General features: G+C 40.4%; 1 protein-coding gene across 1 annotated transcript; it reads left to right on the top strand.

Moving 5' to 3' along the window:
• The first annotated feature begins 10,942 nt into the window (after window positions 1-10,942).
• Window positions 10,943-18,912, top strand: LOC309477463 (bile salt-activated lipase-like). The gene is made up of 11 exons (XM_082140732.1): window positions 10,943-11,095; window positions 12,592-12,739; window positions 12,869-12,988; window positions 13,315-13,512; window positions 14,258-14,388; window positions 14,686-14,793; window positions 15,131-15,245; window positions 15,572-15,758; window positions 17,586-17,789; window positions 17,877-18,074; window positions 18,644-18,912. Exons 1-11 carry the CDS (start codon window positions 11,030-11,032, stop codon window positions 18,825-18,827), a joined length of 1,659 nt encoding a protein of 552 aa, XP_081996858.1. The 5' UTR covers window positions 10,943-11,029; the 3' UTR covers window positions 18,828-18,912.
• The last annotated feature ends 863 nt before the right edge of the window (window positions 18,913-19,775 follow it).

Raw genomic sequence — 19,775 nt, 5'->3', positions numbered from 1 at the left:
CCAGTTTTTCTTTATTTATTTGCCATGACATCAAAAGAATGCTGTTTGGTGCTCCAGTTAGAACAGAGAAAGTTTACTAAAGACAACATTTTCTTATCAGTTAACATAATTTCCAAGATTCATAGATAACTCTAGAAATGTTCCACTATATCACGTGTCAAACTCCACTACTGATGGCCACTGTCCTGCAGAGTTTAGCTCCAACCAGCTCCAAAACACTAGCCTGGAAGTTTCTAGCATTGGGAGATACAAGGGGCCATGGCTCTACCATTGGAAAAAGCATAATAGTTAACTTAGATCATGTACGCATTGATATCCAATCACATTACAGCCTGAACGTCATTGAATTTTGTTCAGAGTTGTGCGACAGTCAATCACTATTTGCGGATACCATGGAAATGAATGAGAAGTGCCTTAAACTGAATCATACCCGTCTCGCAATTGTCCATGACTTCTCACAAAAAAACAGCATTTTTTTCAGTGTAAACTCCAAAACAAATGTTTAAGAGCAAACATGTTGAAGATTAGCAGATGAGCTGTCGATTCATTAAATGATATGCTATTTCCTCTCAAGAGTGGTTTATTCAGCGTTGTCAAGCCTCTCCTCCATTGACATCCATTAAAAACGGCCTTGTCTCCTTCCCTCCGTACCGCAGCCTTAGCAGTCATTACGCTTTTTTCCGGCTAAAAGGCCTTGATTAGCTGGTTCAGGTATGTTTAATTATGGTTGGTGCTGAACTCTGCATGACAGTGGCCCTCCAGGAAATGTTTGATACCCTTGTACCACATTAATACAGTCTAGCAATATTGTTGAGAAATGTGAAGTCTGTTCCTTTGGCATGGTCACATAACCCATAACACTGCAATAACACCATTAGATAGAACAAACATTGGTGCTATCTTGACCCTTTATGGCTGAATTAGGCAGGATTTCACAGGAAAACCACAACCAACTGGAACAAAACATGGAGAAAGAATATATATAGTGTATATGATACATGTAGGCAGAAAACCTGAGCTGATATTGTTTAACAAAGCAGATTGTTTGACAATGTTACAGTCAATGGAGCTGTAAACCATAAAAGAGTTACAAACGCATGGATCTCAATGAATGAAATATTAAATTTAAACAATCTTTATTTATATACATTCTATAATTTGTTAAGAACAAAATTATGTCACAACAGTCAATGGACACCAAAATCATCAACACACTGAGGGCTAGATTCAAAATCACACCAAAACTCAATGTAAAAAACTGAAGTTACAGGCTGATCCAACTTGCATTAAGTTCATTTACAGCAACTCATGCAAGTCAGTAGTGTGTATGGCCCCCAGCCTCTATGCACTCACGGCAACGTCTGGGCAAGCTCCAGATGAGATGAGATGGCAGATGGTGTCCTGGGGGATCTCCTCCCAGACCTGGATCAGGGCATCAGTGAGCTCCTGGACAGTCTGTGGTGCTACGTGGTGGCTTTGAATGCTCCATAATGTCCCAGAGGTGCTCAATTGGATTTGGGTCTGGGGAATGTGACGGCCAGCCAATGGCAACAATGCCTTCGTCATCTAAAAACTGCCTACACACTCTAGCCACATGAGGCTGGGCATTATCATGCACCAGGAGAAACCCAGGGCCCAATGCACCAGCATAAGGTCTGACAATAGCTCTGAGGATTGCATCCCTGTACCTTACAGTGGTAAGAGAACCATTGGCTAGCACGTGGTCCCCAGACCATTACTGACCCATCGCCAAACCGGTCTCCCGGTATCTCCTCCATGCTCTTGAAACTGTGCTGGGAGACACACCAAACCTCCTTGCGAAGGGCACATATGGATGTGCAATCCTGGAGGAGCAGGACTGCCTGTGCAACTTGATTGGGTTGAAGGTAAAGCCTTATGCTACAGACAGGGACAAGGACCCTAACAAAACTAAAGACAAATCAGTCAGGAAGAATAAGGAGAGAACAATGGTCTATGTCCACCACCTGCAAAATCATTAACTTTTGGGGGGTTGTCTTGCTGTTGCCTCTCCAGTGCACCTGTTGTCACTTTAATTTGCACCAAAGCAAGTAGTGTTGCACGATTAATCATATCGCAATCGCGATGTCAAGCCTATGCGATTATATGACGCAAAATGCTGCGATTTTATGAAATAAATAAATGCATGTGTGGACATGACAACCCATTCTCTCTGAGAGCTGTTTGCACATTTTCTACACCGCTAATAAAAAGAAGACCAGTAATTTTCGGTTAAGGCTGTGGCGCGTATGGTCAGTACGTCGTGACTTTTTTCGGTGTGCAGCGCGGAGAACAGGTGAAGATGGATGCCGAGCAGATGGACACTGAACTGGTGGGCAGAAAAAAATTCTACCTCCGTTATATATTTTGGCTATAAGATAAAAAAAAATTTGTTGAGAAAATTCGCAAAGCAAAGAGGACACTGACAGACTAGACAGAGCAGGTTACTTTTGATAGGAAACAAATTCTCAGCTCTCAGATTCTGTCAATTTTATTACAAAATTCAAACAATAGCGTTGTAAATGTGGCGTGTGTTACATATTCTACGCCTACTGTTTCCATTCGTTCACCACCAGAGGTCACCTGTTCACCATTAAGACTTTTTCACTGCACACAAAGTTACAGGTTACCCTGGACTACATTTCCCATGTTCCATGGCTTTAATTATTTCCACACCTGTAGTCAATCACAGGGACTATAAAACACTGATGCACAAGCTCACCGATTGTGGAGTATTGTTAGCCTATCCTGCTGTCTAGCTGATAGCATCTTTATGGACCCTATCTTAATGTTCCTAGTCTTACTCTTGCTTGTTTGCCCGCCCTGTTTTGATCCTAGACTGGTTTCCTGTGTTCTGCCTTCTCTCTGGACTCTTGCTCACCTTGGATTACTTCTTTCGTCTTGCCCTGTTTGGATATTGTTTGCCTGACGCCTGGACTTTAGCCTGGTTAGCTGGTTTATCCTCTTGCCTTGTCCACTGGATTACGGTCTCCGTTTGTTTACCCTCACCTGTCCCTGGAATGCTCATTGTCTTGTCCATATCATACCTGTTTGCCATTGTTTGGGCCTCTGCCTGTTCTAAACACATCTCTTGTAAATAAAAGGCTTTGCATATGGATCCGCACGCCTCTTGTCTCAGTCCCACTGTAACAGCGTGACAGATCGTGGTCGTGAACCGAACATCTCTTACTCTTTATGTTTTGAAACTTTTTGTCAGGGCTGAATGCAGCCCAGGTCAGATAATGTGTTCTCGTTTTTGTCTTCAAAACGAAAAAAAAAGTGTCACACTTTGTTCTAATGCATCAAATGAAAACACAATACAACCAAAACGAAAAATAAAACATTTTTGTAAACATTAGCTACCATTTGTACAGTTAAGTTCTCCAACTTTTTAGAGTAGGCTATCGTACCCCCTAAGGCTTTTAACATCCTTCTGTGTACCCACCTCTCTGCAGTCACACCTTTTTCAGCAAGGGGCAATATTTGCCCCCTTAAATTGATTTTCCAGTGCATTTTTTACCTTTCCAAATTCCTTTATAATATATATAACGCTTTAAATAAAATAAATTCAATAGAGAAATATGCAATGATTGTAAAAAATTAAGTGATGCTTTTAAATATTAATTTAAAACTGCCATTAGGTGGCGCAAGTTACTGTCTTTATGAGTGAGTCACAGAGTCATTCATTCAGTAACGAAGCAAGTGGCTGTAATTATGAATGAATCATTGATGCATTGACTCTCACAATTTGTTCAAAGCCGCAGATTCATTCACAAACACTGCTGTGTGCTGCTGTGGCTTTTGTGGAGCTATTATTTTGTTGAAAAAAATACTAACAATAGGCCTACTGTGTTTAAAATTAACATCACTTAATATTAATACCTTTCGTTTGTTGAACTGTTGTATAAAATCAATGTCACATTTGCAATCATGTGGATATTCGATTACTGTGATCAACATTAAACACAGGAACTCACACAGGGTATGTTTTTGTATCGAAGAGAGTTTAAATCTTAAATCGATTTCTATGCACAGTCTGTGTCTATATTTGTTCTTCATGCTAGTAAGTGCTAAATCCCCAATTTTACAAAGGTAGGCTACATGGCCGAGAACGGCAGTAGGCTATAGCGCGATTAGCAAAGGCAGCATTGTTGAGTGAATGCAGTCAGTTTTGACTACAAAAGATGAGGTAATTTGATCGGATGTCATGTATTTAAAGCATTTTACCTGCTAGAAATACATGCTCAGTTTTAATGTTATTTTAAGGTGGGGTAGAATTAAATGAACGCAAAACTCAGCATTTTGTTCGCGTACCCCCAGGGATAGGGGAGAGCAGGGCACAACCTAACGTGGGGCTAGTTTTAACACCCTTGTTTTAAATACTTCCACACATGCTAGCATGACGAAACTTAGTGTATTTACTAGTTGCCATATCAACACTCTATAGAGACAAAATTGTGCCAAAATTTGAATCTTTGGAAGATCTCTGGAATGGACACCACCGTCTCCGGCACGTCTCTGCCGTCTCTGGAAAGGACACCACCGTCTCCGGCATGGACACCATCGTCTACAAGATGCCCAGACTTCCCTCTCCCCAGATACTTCCTCCAGCTCTTCCGGGGGGACACCGAGGTGTTTCCCCGTGGTCTCCTCCCGGTGGGACATACCCGGAACACCTTCCTGCGAAGGCGTCCAGGAGGCATCCGGAACAGATGCCCGAGCCACCTAAGCTGGCCCCTCTCGATGTGGAGGACCAGCGGTTCTACTCTGAGCTCCTCCCGAGTGACAGAGCTCCTCACCCTTTCTCTAAGGGATCGCCCAGCCACCCTGCGGAGAAAGCTAATTTCGGCCACCTCTATCTGGGATCTTGTTCTTTCGTTCATGGCCTCACCGAACTCCTCCCAGGCCCGATTTTTTGCCTCCACAACCACCCGGGCTGCAGTCCGCTTGGCCTGCCGGTACCCCTTAGCTGCCTCAGGAGTCCCACAAGCCAGCCAGGCCCGATAGGACTCCTTCAGCTTGATGGCATCCCTTACTTCCGGTGTCCACCACCGGGTTCAGGGAATGCCGCCTCGACAGGCACCGGAGACCTTACGGCCACAGCTCAGAGCGGCCGCGTCGACAATGGAGGTGGAGAACATGGTCCACTCGGACTCAATATCTCCAGACTCCCTCGGGATCCGGTCGAAGCCCCGCCGGAGATGGAAGTTGAAGATCTCTCTGACAGGGGACTCGGCCAAACGTTCCCAACAGACCCTCACAGTACGTTTGGGTCTGCCGAGTCTGTCGAGCTTCCTCCCCCGCCATCGGATCCAACTCACCACCAGATGGTGATCAGTTGACAGCTCCGCCCCTCTCTTCACCTGAGTGTCCGAGACATATGGCCGGAGGTCGGATGAAACGACTATAAAGTCTGGTGCCACGTGCACTGATGGACACCCTTATGCTTGAACATGGTGTTCGTTATGGACAAGCTGTAACTAGCACATAAGTCCAATAACAGAACACCGCTCTGGATCAGATCCGGGGGGCCGTTCCTCCCAATCATGCCCCTCCAGGTGTTACTGTCGCTGCCCACATGGGTGTTGAAGTCCACCAGTAGAACGACGGAGTCCCCAGTTGGAGCACTTTCCAGCACCCCTCCCAGAGACTCCAAGAGGGCCGGGTACTCTGCACTGCTGTTCGGCCCGTAGGCACACACGACAGTGAGAGACCTATCCCCGACCCGAAGGCGCAGGGAAGCGACCCTCCGGGGTGAACTCCAACACATGGTGGCCGAGCTGGGGGGCTATAAGCAAACCCACACCAGCCCGCCGCCTCTTACTATGGGCAACTCCAGAGTGGTAAAGAGTCCATGAGCCCATGCCGTGCGTGGAGGTGATCCCGACTATCTCTAGTCGGTACCTCTCAACCTCACATACAATCTCAGGCTCCTTCCCCGCCAGCGAGGTGATGTTCCACGTCCCTAGAGCTAGTTTCCGTGTCCAGGGATCCACTTTGCACTGGCCCCTTACGGTCCCTCCTGCCAGTGGTGAGCCCACGGGAGGGTGGCCCCACATCGCTCCTTCTGGCTGAGCCCGGTCGGGTCCCATGGGGGGAGGCCCGGCCACCAGGTGCTCGCATACGAGATCCAACCACGGGCCTGGCTCCAGGGTGGGGCCCCGGCTGCGCCATGCCAGGCGACGTCACGGTCCTCGTTTTTGATTCTCTCATAAAGGGTTTATGAACCGCTCTTAGTCTGACCCGTCACCTAGGACCTGTTTGCCTTGGGAGACTCTACCTGGGGAATATAGCCCCGGACAACATAGCTCCTAAGATCATTCGGGTACTCAAACCCCTCCACCATGGTAAGGTGGTAGTTCAAGGAGAGGGTATTATTATCCTACTATACTACTATTTTGAGAGCAGATATTGAACAATAATCTAATACCCACTGACAAGCTATTTCTTATCCATTTTTCCTAAATACCTCACATTCGAATGCCAGTGTCTGTGTGTGTGTGGGCTGACAGTTGCTGTTTTAGCCAGAGCAAGTGGATGATGCAGTGGAGGTAAAAGTCAAAGGTAAAGTAGGCTAATGTCAAATTTACATAATTGTGGTTGTGATTTATTTCTGTAATAGTTGTCTTCAGCCATTTTTATGTTTGAATTTACATTGTGAAAAACAAGGTTGTGTTCCATATTGTGGTATGGTTCCACTGTAGTGAAAATACAATTACAGATATCAAGAATTATAGTTTTTACTAGTTGAAATTCAATTGTTGATATAAAAAAATAGCATATTAACTAGTGAAAATAGTATTACAGATATCTAGAAATTTAATTTTTACAATTAAGAATAGCTATGGTCATGAGTTTATGAATATTAATGAGAACTGGATTTCCCATACTCCTCTTTTAGCGCCAGTATAGGCCAAAAATGGAGGAAGAAATCTTGCGTCATCAGAACAGGGTGTTCAACGCACCACCGTTTCCGTAAATCTTTACTAGTTAATAGTAAATATACACAAATGAACAATAAGTGTGTTGAAAGATACAGTACAATTTACCAAAATGTTATGCCTCATACATAATATTGATCAATCAGTGTTTTTCAACCACGGAAAGAGGTCAATAAAACAGCTGGAGAACAATATGTCACATAATGTTACATTTACCCCAGGAAAGCCATTTGATGATAGCACGTTAGTTGGCTAATTATATAGAGAGAGAGGAGTATTTTGCTAAATTTGTGCACTATATTAAATATTTATTATATTTTTACTTATATCATTAAAATATTTTTTTTTTTCTTGAGGAAAATTAACGATCTACTGTATCTAATATTTATCAAAATTAATTGATATTGAATCAAGATCGGAATCAAATCACAAGATTTGAATTAAAATTGTGAAATTTGTGTCAAGCAATAATAAAAACAGTAGCCTACCAGTCATTGTACCATGTAAATATTGTAACAAGTTGTCAATAAACTTAACAAAATTCTGTTACCAAATGTTTTGACAATCACAATACTTGCACCAAAAATGATCCACAGACTGAGTTTATACAGAGCATATGTTGCATCATGCTTAAATGTTCCTGTTTGTCTGGACAGACTGTTCAAAATATATTATTTTCATGAGCATACAAATGTTCTTATTTATTGTTCCATTTATTTTATACTATTGTACTATTGAGACAATAACAAGTTTGCAGTAATACAAATATGTCATTATTTAATTTAGTAAAAAATATTATTTTAATTTGAAAACACTGTGCATTTAGTTGTTGTCGCTAGTTTGAGTACACATTTCAGCATTATCAGTAATCTGTGTCTGCATTTTCCTTGAGAACCAAGCAAGCTGACTCATGAAATCGTTTGTTTATTATATCGCAATCACATATCGCAATCGCAATATTGACCTCAATAACCGCAATATGACATTTTCCCCAAATCGTAGCCCTAAAAGCAAGTGAAACTGATTCGCAATCACTTATTCTTCCTAACTGGACAAATTTAAGTGACTTACTGTGACAATTAAGTGTTCCCTTAATTTTTTGGAGCAGTATATAGCGCTATATAAATAGAGGTTTGAAGCAAAAGCACCAATAAAGTACCATTAATGTAGTCCATGCAACTTGTGTACTATTTTCAAGTCTTTTAAAATCATACATTGGATTTTTATGAGAAACAGACTGAAATTCAAGTTAACTTTCTTTAGGTGAGCTATTCATATAATGTTGTTATGTGCATGGATTATAAATTTGCATGCAAATTGTACAGCAAAATTGGGGTTCAAAGTGAGGTTCACTTGTAATGGCAATTCCTCTGAATCCAAAGTTGAGTTCATTAAAGAGATAGTTCACTTTGAAATTAATTTTTGGTATGTTTTAGCTTACCTCAAGGGTATCCAAGATGTAGGTGTCTTTTTTTCCGCAGTAGTTTCAATTTTGATATTTTTAGGTCAAACCGTTCTTGTCTGTCAGTCATAATGCAGGTCTATGGTCATTATCTCAAAACAAGCACAGAGTCCAAATTAAAACAATTCCCCGTCGTCCAAATTAAACAATTCCCCAGCGTAAGTACACATTGATGGCCTAAGACACGAAACGAGCGGTTTGTGTGAGAAAACGAACAGTATTTATATCGTTTTTACATCTTATACACAGCCATGTCCGAGTGATCTGATCTGACGTGTGCGTAGACTGGTGCATAGATATATACACACTAGATGTCGCCTTGTCTACGGCAGTTCATTGGAACGAATGTCTTTAAGGCGACATCTAGTGTATCTATGCACCAGTCTGCGTACACGTCAGATCAGATCACTTCGACATGGCTGCGTATAAGTGGTAAAAACGATATAAATACTGTTCGTTTTCTCACACAAACCGCTCGTTTCGTGTCTTAGGCCATCAATGTGTACTTACGATGGGGAATTGTTTAATTCACTAATTTGGACGATGGGGAATTGTTTTAATTTGGACTCTGTGCATGTGTTTTGAGATAATGACCATAGACCTGCATTATGACTGACAGACAAGAACGGTTTGACCTAAAAATATAAAAATTGAAACAACTTTGGAAAAAAAGACACCTACATCTTGGATGCCCTTGAGGTAAGCTAAAACATACCAAAAATTAATTTCAAAGTGAACTATCCCTTTAAAGGTTTCATTGTCACGCTTAATATCTCCCTCAATTTACAAGTGTGTCTCTGGATGCATCAAATTTATCCCACATACTCCAGTACAGGTCGAGAAACCTTTAAGCTTTGCAGGCTGTTAAAATCATGCTGAGTTCTCAGTCTTTAGAAAGTGTTGCGATTGATCTCTGTGGGATATGTAAGGGTTAATGCCCGACGAGGTGTCCATTATGGCGGCGAGGCGCGGAGGACGGTTGCCTCCGCCGAAGTCCATTAATACCTGACAATGGACACCTCGAAGGGCATTAACCCGCTTATACCATGGTCACTTACGAAAGAAAGAAATATTTAATCAATTAATAATACTTTAATGTGTTTTAGAGTAAAAATCGTGAGGGTTTTTATTTATTAAGTCGAGCGCACTATTTAATATCTCCCGTATACAGGCGTTGCCAAGCAACAGCGACCCGACCGCAGCAGTTGATCAGCATAGACAGTATATAAACTGGACACAGCGACCCCATTGGATTCAACGGAGACAAGTGAAGTCAAATAGAAGCACTAACTTCCTGATGGTCGAGCGTACTGCGCAGACTCAAACTGAGCTTGACGACATAGATGTGACGTGAGCAACCCGTCTATCTACTAGTAGCTGTGCTGAGAGAAATCTGAATCATTCCCTTCCGAAACTTGCAGAGACGGAGAATGTGAGTAGGAGGTGTCCATGAGCTAGAAGCAGGAGAAACTTTTGCCAAGTATTCTGATTAATTACTTTGTCATTTTGCCTCCACGTCCCCCCGATTGCTCGCGAGCTTCTCCTCCTGTCCATACGGTAATCTCTCTACTGTGCGACAGAGAGTCGAGTGGTTATGACGCAATCATTAGCCTATTTTTACAAAAACTGCTTCTACGGGGCCATAACGTAAGATACAAGGTAATGGAGCCTTTTATACATTTTCGTGTTTCTTTAGAAATAAATAATGGACAAATGGAGTCTTTAAACGCCTCAGATGTAAAGTTATTCGCTGTCAAAGTGACGCCAAAATGAATGGGAGTCAATGGGATGCTAACAGCAGGTGATGGTCCGCTAGCCAATGGCGGCGCCCGGGGCTACTTCAAAATAATATGAAACCCTGCCCCCCTGTTGATCAGTGAGTTTGAGCCAGCGCAATCATTTAGAACTGTCATCAGGCAAATTGACGGAACGCCTTTCCTAGGTGTACATTATCACTTTTTAATGGACACCCTGCGCCAATCAGAATCGAGTAATCACCCAGACCATGGTATAAAAAGACATACAGTCTTTAATCCTTCAGTGTCCAAATAATATTTTACAATATTTATTTTTGTAATTTTTTATTAAATAAATGCAGCGTTTTTTCCAAGAGACTGCTTTCAAACATCAACATTTAAAGAATCATACACTGACCCTAAAGGTTTTTTTTTTTTTTTTTTTTTTTTTTTTTAACATTTTAAGGTGCATTTATGAAAGTAAGTTTCAAAAAATAAATCAACCCTGAAAATTGTCCAATATAGAGAAAATGAATGCGACAACTAGCCCGTATTGTATGCAGACATTTTGGCAGATGGTGAATAGATTGGTTTATTGCTTTGGTTGACAAAAGGCTTTGCCATTATTCTGCAAGGTGGCACAAATGTTTCATCATTCATAAATATTTCTCTATAATGGAAAAAGAAATGTGTTTCCGTGAGAGTTTTCACAACTGCACACATGTTGTCCAGTCACTAGATAGACGGTGTAATCTAGTATATTTTGGGGTAAGATATGGCTTTGGAACAACTGGGAACAGAGATATATTGGCTTTTGAGTTTATAAAAGCGGACAGAATTCCCTTCAGTGCCACACTTGCAGCCACTATCTGATGATGGCGATGCTGGGAGTTTTCATCTCTGTTGCCCTCATCCTGGGGACAGCAAATGCAGCTTCTGTAAGTTATGATATGCTTAAATCTTATTATGCTTAACAGTTCCTTATTATGTTTATGTATTTGGTAAGGAATAATTGACGACGAATTGAGGTGGTAATGCGGTTACAACACCTCGGGTGTGCATTATTTTAGCGGGAAACGCTCTTGTGTATAGGACTAATTTCTTACGCATCTGATCTAATCGCAAACCTCCGTTGCTAATTCCAAAACGTAATTTTAGCGCTAGTAACGGAGACTTAAGACACTTAATGCAGTAATATGAGAGAGAGAGAGAGAGAGAGAGAGAGAGAGAGAGAGAGAGAGAGAGAGAGAGAGAGAGAGCGTAGTCTTTTTGAATTACCTGAATCTGTGTCTCATGTTCGTCAACAGTGTTCGGCAGCAGCGTCTCTACTCCCAAGAACAGCTCCGTTAATACATCGCTAGTATGTAATTCCCTCACCTCACACACAAGCCGTCTGCAGCACCTTTGCACCTCTGGAGACAGGCATGCTGCATTAATAAACACCATGTTGCTTTTAAGTTGTTAAACTATTTTACTGATAAAATCATCAGAGCAGCGCCGACAACACGTTTATCCCATAGAGGTTTATCCTTACTATATGTGTGCGCTTTTGAGTGGGAGAGAGAGCGGGAGAAAGATAGTAATGCGCTTCCCATAACGCTGCATAATAAAAAAACAAAACAAAACATGGAGATAATCTTTTGGTTTTTTATCCTATTTACTATTTTTTTTTTTTGCTTGCTCAGTGTACTGTGGGATTTGGTTATTTTGCTGTTGTAGGCTGCAAGGACCTTTTGAAATTACTGAAATCATTTGGCGAAGTGATTATGGAACTGTGATGCGGTCAAGACCTGCCTGGAACTACTTTAGCCTTGCGTTTCCCTAAAAATTGCACACCTTAGAACAGCCCCGTAGTATAATTTAGTTTAATTATGAAGTTATTATGAAGTATTATATTAATAAAGAAGAAATAATCAAGTCTGTTAATTAAGATTGAATCTATTTTAACTTTAATATCTAGACCCATAAGGGGACATAAAAAAAAACCTTTTACTTTTCCCAGAGAAATTCTGCATTTGCAATGCAGTTTCGCAAACAAACGCAAAAGTTTTAGTAGAGAACAAAAAAAAAGCACTGAAATATAACTTTTCCTTCCATCTCATATTATCATATCCCATTATCAATTAAAATTAAAATAGATAAAATTTTAATTAATTGACTTGATTATTTGTTCTTTAGCAATATACATTTAAACATAAATATAACTCTTAAGCATAATATAATGTAACGCAATATTATCAACAATTAAAAAATATATGATCCTATCACATTTATTTTAACTTGGTATTTTAAATAAAAATCTAAACCTGATACTATAGAAAAGTATTTTTTATAGTTTATGGTTTTCCTGCCAAAAGAATTACATACAATGTGGCTAAAATGCTCAAAATACTATGCTATGCTGCAATTTCTAACCAAATTTATTTGTGAACAGCTGGGATCTGTGTACACGGAGGGAGGGATGGTACAGGGAAAGAGTCATAGTGTTGGACTCTTCCGCCATGTGGACGTGTTCAAGGGAATTCCATTCGCTGCTAAGCCTGGCAGATTGGCGAAGCCGGTTCGTCACCAAGGCTGGGATGGTGTGTATCCCTGTCTGTCGTGCAAGCTTGTCTAGACCTTTTTAGGCACTGGTTATTAGGCCTAGCTAGGGTCTAAAATGAGTGAGTGAGTGTATTAACAGTGTACTCTTGCTGACTCTACCTGCACAGGCGTCCTGAAAGCCACTGAGTACGGAAATAGGTGTATGCAGCTCAATATTGTCGGTAAAGATGTCTTGGGCACTGAAGACTGTCTCTACCTGAACATCTGGGTCCCTCAGGGAAATTCCGGTAACGCAAACCTGTTATAATTCACAAGACATAAAAAAATATGTTAAAGGGATTGTTTACCAAATAAATGAAAATGATCATTTACTCACCCTCATGTCATTCCAAACTTGTATGACTTGCGCAGAACATTTTTGTCCATACAATGAAAGTCAATGGGGTCCAATGTTGTTTTGACATGATGGGAACATGAACTAGAGAACAACATTTTAACAAATATGTAGTCATATTTGAGTGAACTAGTCGTTTAAGAATAACATTTTAAGTTACAAATATGTAGTCAAATGTATAAATGTATCCTGTCTGGCTTGAAACCTCATTTTTTGCAGTGTCTACCAATTTGCCTGTTATGGTGTTCATCTATGGTGGTGGCTTCCTGATGGGTGGTGGGATGGGTGCAAACTTCTTGAACAACTACCTTTATGATGGACAGGAGATTGCAGACAGAGGAAATGTCATCGTGGTGACGTTCAACTACCGTGTCGGAGCCCTCGGATTCCTCAGCAGTGGAGATGCTGACGCACCTGGTACATTTCATTTGAATATAAGTCATACAAATATGATACATCACGGTAGGGAATAAATGCAGCCTAAAAAAACAGTTTTCAATGGTTTTGCAAGCGAACGCAGATTTTTTGGGGGGAATAAATTATTATTATTTTTACTGTATGCAAAGTGCAAACATTTTTTGGAAAGAATGCAAAAGCACTGATAAATAAAAAAAATAAAAAACCTGATCCAGGATAACAATATATTTTTCCAAGCAGCAAAGGCTAGGATGTCAAATAATCGTCTAGAGAATCTGTTTGGCAAAAGTATATTTGGAAGACCTAAAATCAAAGGCAAGAGGTCCAACTGTAACTCTACTCCAAACATTCGACTCATATATTGAACAACTTTTGACCAGTAAATCCTAATTACAGAACAATCCCAAATGCAATTAATATAGTGTCCCACTTCCACCTACATTTTAGACATAATGCAGAATTGCTTGGGTCAAATTTACTTCTAAGGAACGGTGTGATGTGCATTCTATGCGCAATCCTGAGCTAAATAGATCTGGCCCTGTTGCAGACAGAGATCTTATTCGCCTGACTCCAGACCTGCTCCCAATCCTCCTCTGTTACAGTCAATTGTAACTCACCCTACCATAATCTTAGGAGGTCTTACGTGTTCGCCACTCCATATAAGCAAAGGCCGTTATAAAAGCAAGAGATCTGCTTACAATTGATTGTGATCTTGATGATGATCTGAGCATGTCCTGGTCGATAGGAAACTATGGCCTGTGGGATCAGCACGCCGCTATCGCTTGGGTACACAGGAACATCAGAGCTTTCGGTGGCAATCCAGACAACATCACTCTCTTTGGCGAGTCAGCAGGTGGAGCCAGCGTAAACTTCCAGGTGCTACATAAAAACAAAACAAACAATATTCTGCTTGCAGGCTTATGTATTACATTTTAATGAGTGGGTGTACATGTGCTGGTCTGGCTATGTTTGCTAGGACAAGGTCATTTTTGAAAATGTCTTCACAATATTGCAAACTTTTGAAGTAGCCCTCATAAATTGGCTAGATAATGTAATCTAACTGCAACAGGTTTGCGTGAGGGCTTGGTTTATTATCGGTATGAAAACCATAAGAGGTCCTTGGTAATAAAGGTTGAAGGTTCTAAGGTCTGTTGTGTGTCCCATCCTGCACAGATTCTTTCCCCTAAAAACAAGGGCCTGGTCCGCAGAGCTATCTCACAGAGTGGTGTTGCTCTCTGTCCCTGGGCCGTCAACAGAAATCCCCGACAAACTGCTGAGAAGGTGAGCATCATCTTCATGAATGTCCCACATTGCTGAATACTCATTATAAAACAGACCTAGTGCATTGTGTACAGTACTAGCATTTGATATACAGTGGTCCCAAAATCCTCAGGGGTTTGTTTACTCTCATTCCCAACCTTTTGCGAAACATTTTACTGTACACTTGCAAGTGTTTACTTAGTGAAGTCGCCTGTTCTGTTTCACATACAGACTGGCATTTCAATGATTTTTGTCAGTTAATAATTAATGAATAGATATCACAACTTGGTTTATTTCTAAAGGTACAATTATTTCTTCAAAACTATATGGGTAAAAAAAATTGTGTGTGCACCTTTAGATCGCAAAGAAGGTAGGATGTCCCACTGATAGTGGGATGGTGGCTTGTCTGAAGAATGCAGATCCAAAGAAAGTTACTCTTGCTGGGAATGTGGACTTTAATACATCTCCAAGTGGTAAGAACATTCAGAGTGGCTGCTTGTGTTTTAGCCCTTTACATGATTTAAAAGCAATAGTTGAACCAAAATTAAAATTCAGTCATCTTTTACTCACTCTCATGTCGTTCCAAACCTGCACGACTAGTCGTTCTTTTCTATATGATTACAAAGAATGGGAATACCAGTGAACAAGTCAGTGTTTAAAAGTCATGCAGGTTTGGAAAGACATGAAGGTGAGTAAATGATGACATAATAACTATCCCTTTAAAATAGTTAAACTGCTGATTAAAACCACAGTAAATGCAACGCAATGTCAAAAGATCAAATCTGACTATCTTTTCCAGATCCCATTGTTCACAAACTGGCTCTGTCCCCCGTCATTGATGGTGACTTCATCCCCGGCGAGCCTGAAACCCTTTTCCAAAATGCTGCTGACATTGACTACATTGCTGGAGTCAATGACATGGACGGCCACATCTTTGCTACCATTGACGTCCCCTCTGTCAACAATGCTCTGGTGTCCACCCCTGCGTAAGTGTGCTACATCAAAGAGTCATCTGGAATCATTTTGAGAATTTTTAAAGACCCCACAAAACCAGAACCAGAAAACCAGAGTTTTGTGGCTTTGGTTTATGTATAGCTTTGAGGCCATCTACATGTTAGTGTACTATTGAAAGTTAAAAGTTGGCAAAAGTAAGCTTTAGCAGATCCATACTGCAATTTATTTGTGCCCCAATATATTTCCAACATATGCTTAATATCTGAAAATATATATATATATATATATATATATATATATATATATATATATATATATATATATATATATATATAAAAAAGAAGAAGAAGAAAAAAGTGCAGCTTAAAGAATATACTTTCAAAATATATATATATATATATTTTGGACCAAAAATCTATGCACCTCTTGATGGAAAGAACATCACAACATTTATTTCCATCAAGAGGTCCATAAATGTTTGGTCAAGATCATGTAATGACAATGCAAGAGTCCAGCACTCTATAAAGTCTCCTCCAGCACATCCCAAAGACTTTCAATACATTTACGGTCTGGACTCAAAGGTGCCAATTCATGTGTGGAAATGATTCTTCATGCTCCCTCTCAATCAGTCTTTCAAATATTGATCCTGATGAATCTTGACATTGTTATTCTGGAGTATGGCCATGATGTGTCTTCCTACATGGTTGTTTAAAGGTGCTCTAACCGATGTTGGGTGACGTCACTTCTTGTTGACGTTCGAAGTATTGTCAAACAAAACGGAGGCTAGCTCGACCCTCCCTCCTCCTCATCCCATCCCCTTCCCCTCCCTTCCGTGCTTCCTGAAACAAGCTTTTCCGATGTAAATTCGGGACTTCGCGTTCCTTCTCCTTTTCCCTCTTCTTTGCTATTTGTTCATCAGAACGTTGTCTCTTTGGTTGTGTATCGGCCATATCAAAATTCAAGACAATATAATTATTACGTTAGTCATTGTCGTTGTCTAGGACATCTCTCCTCTAGCTAACTTCCCTCTTCATGCTTCTCTCTCCTCCACTCCCCACACCCCCCTTCATGTGCACACCCACTAACCCCCCAACCCCCACCCCACCCCCAAATCCTTCTTGTCGGTTATTGGCTGGAGCACTGTTTGTTATGTTTCGTGGTGCAGGTTGGCCCAGTTTGTTTTTGTTGCCGTTTGTGGAGCCTGGGCTGTCTACAGAGACCGCGTTTTTTTACAGTGTGTTCAGGGGACAGGCAGCTAGCGGATAGTGAGGAGATGTTTGCTGTATATGAAAAAAAATGTTTCAGCCTAAAAAACACGTCACGTCGCTTAGAGCACCTTTAAGAAATGAAAAGCTACACACTTCATAATAATCACTGCAATAATGATCCTTAAGCATTAATAATGACTCTTAAGCATTTTCCTATTTCATTCCGAACTGCGAACTGGGGGGGCAGTATATTATTGCAATTTAAAATAACTGTTTTATATTTTAATATATTTTAAAATGTAATTTATTCCTGTGATGGCAAAGCACAATTTTCAGCATCATTTCTCCAGTCTTCAGTGTCACATGATTTCTCAGAGATCATTCTAATATTCTTAATTTGCTGCTCAACTTGATAATTTTTTTTATTATTATCAGTGTTTTACTGTATGGGAATATACACATTTAAAAATTAACATTTTTGTTTTCTAGAAAAACAGTGATGTAAGCTAAAAGCAACTGGCCTTTCAACAAAGGGACAAACCGATGTGTCCTATGCAGAAAAAGTGCACCTGTCTAGTCGTGTCATGGGGCCTTTAATAATCCAAACAAAGGCATAGTAAATAAAATAAAACTGCTTTTGATTTATAACAGGTCAGATGTCAGGGCTCTCTCGATTTCCCTGTCTCAAGCTAGAGGACAAGATGCTGGTGTCGCAACTTATCAGGAGTACACAATCAATTGGGGTAGTAACCCTAGTGATAAGGATATTAAGAAAACAGTTGTGGACATTGAGACGGACTACATCTTCCTGGTGCCAACCCAAGCGGCCCTGTACCTCCACACTGACCATGCCAAGTAAGCTGACTTCATCTTCTTATTTACTGAACTCTAAAGTGTGAACTGAATAGTAGAAACCTTAAAACAACCTTTTTTCTCCATTAGATCTGCACGAACCTACTCCTACCTGTTCACCGAGCCCTCTCGCATACCTGTCTATCCACTTTGGATGGGTGCCGATCACGCTGACGACCTGCAGTATGTGTTTGGGAAGCCGTTCGAGACTCCTTTGGGCTACTTTCCTCGCCATCGTGACGTCTCCAAATACATGATTGCCTACTGGACCAATTTTGCTCAAACTGGGTATATAAACATAAAAATACTTACAATATTAAAATACTTCATGTTATTCTACTTTAATGTGTAGAGGCAATAATAATTAAATTATATCAGTGCTGTCAATCGATTAAAAAAATTAACTAGACTAATCACACATTCTTTCTGATTAATCATGATTAAAAACACTTAAGTTTTTTATATATTTTATTATGTAGTAAATTCACAGTTAATCTCCAAATTAATATAGAAATAACAAAGACAATGTATTTGAAATACTTGTTTAATGGCATCCATTAATGAATGAAGGCCAGTATCACTGCTACTGCTACTGATGTCTCAATGAAATTGATTTGATTTGAAATTGAAATTGATTGAAATATTAACAAATACAGTAACAAATGTATTGCTTTAAGAAATGTTGCTTTGACAATGAACTGAAATAAAACAAGTTGTGTGTGTATATATATATTAACGTTTATTTTAAATAACAAAAATATTGTTTATTTGTTTTAGTTTTAGTTAAGTATAATAACCCTTTTGCCACTTGTGGTGCATAATAATAGCTAAAATGTCTCGTTCTCTCTCCCTCACAGTGACCCTAACAAAGGTGAGTCCAGTGTTCCTGTAACCTGGCCCGAGTTCGCCGGCACTGGTCACAAGTACATAGACATCAACAACAGTATGAACAAGAACAGTGTAAAGCAGATGTTGAGAACGCGCATGGTTTACTACTGGACTACCGTCTTTGCCGGCTACCCTTCTGTCCAGAAGAGCTGAGCACTGCTAACCTGACTACAGAATCATTTAGCAGTTAATATCATGCTAAGATTCATGCAATAAACAAAATATATGGTGATCAAAACCAGTTTGTCTTTATTTATTTGCCATGACAAAAGAATGCAGTTTGGTGCGCCGGTTAGATGAGAGGAAGTTTACAAAGACAACATTATCAGTTAACATAATTTCCAAGATCCATAGATAACTCTAGAATTGTTCCACTACATCACGTGTCAAACTCCACTACTGATGGCCACTGTCCTGCAGAGTTTAGCTCCAACCAGCTCCAAAACACCTGCCTGGAAGTTTCTAGCATTGGGAGATACAAGGGGCCATGGCTCTACCATTGGAAAAAGCATAATAGTTAACTTAGATCATGTACGCATTGATATCCAATCACATTACAGCCTGAACATCATTGAATTTTGTTCAGAGTTGTGCGACAGTCAATCACTGTTTGCGGATACCATGGAAATGAATGAGAAGTGCCTTAAACTGAATCATACCAGTCTCGCAATTGTCCGTGACTTCTCTCATAAAACAGCATTTTTTTCAGTGTAAACTCCAAAACAAATGTTTAAGAGCAAACATGTTGAAGATTAGCAGATGAGCTGTCGATTCATTAAATGATATGCTATTCCTCTCAAGAGTGGTTTATTCAGCGTTGTCAAGCCTCTCCTCCATTGACATCCATTAAAAACGGCCTTGTCTCCTTCCCTCCGTACCGCAGCCTTAGCAGTCATTACGCTTTTTTCCGGCTAAAAAGGCCTTGATTAGCTGGTTCAGGTATGTTTAATTATGGTTGGTAACTGCATGACAGTGGCCCTCCAGGAAATGTTTGATACCCTTGCAACACATTAATACAGTTATCTAGCAATATTGTTGAGAAATGTGAAGTCTGTTCCTCTGGCATGGTCACATAACCCATAACACTGCAATAACACCATT

The sequence above is a fragment of the Leuciscus leuciscus genome (genome assembly GCF_965113295.1).
Source record: "Leuciscus leuciscus genome assembly, chromosome: 16".
NCBI lineage: Eukaryota > Metazoa > Chordata > Actinopteri > Cypriniformes > Leuciscidae > Leuciscus > Leuciscus leuciscus.
Note: the sequence above shows the minus strand (reverse complement) of the source record. Positions and strands in the feature narration are given on the sequence as shown.

Coding starts and splice junctions, on each gene's coding strand:
- LOC309477463 (XM_082140732.1), top strand. CDS start 11,030: ATGATGGCGATGCTGGGAGTTTTCATCTCTGTTGCCCTCATCCTGGGG. Junction 14,389..14,685: donor GAGCCAGCGTAAACTTCCAG/GTGCTACATAAA, acceptor CATCCTGCACAG/ATTCTTTCCCCTAAAAACAA. Junction 15,759..17,585: donor GCTCTGGTGTCCACCCCTGC/GTAAGTGTGCTA, acceptor GATTTATAACAG/GTCAGATGTCAGGGCTCTCT.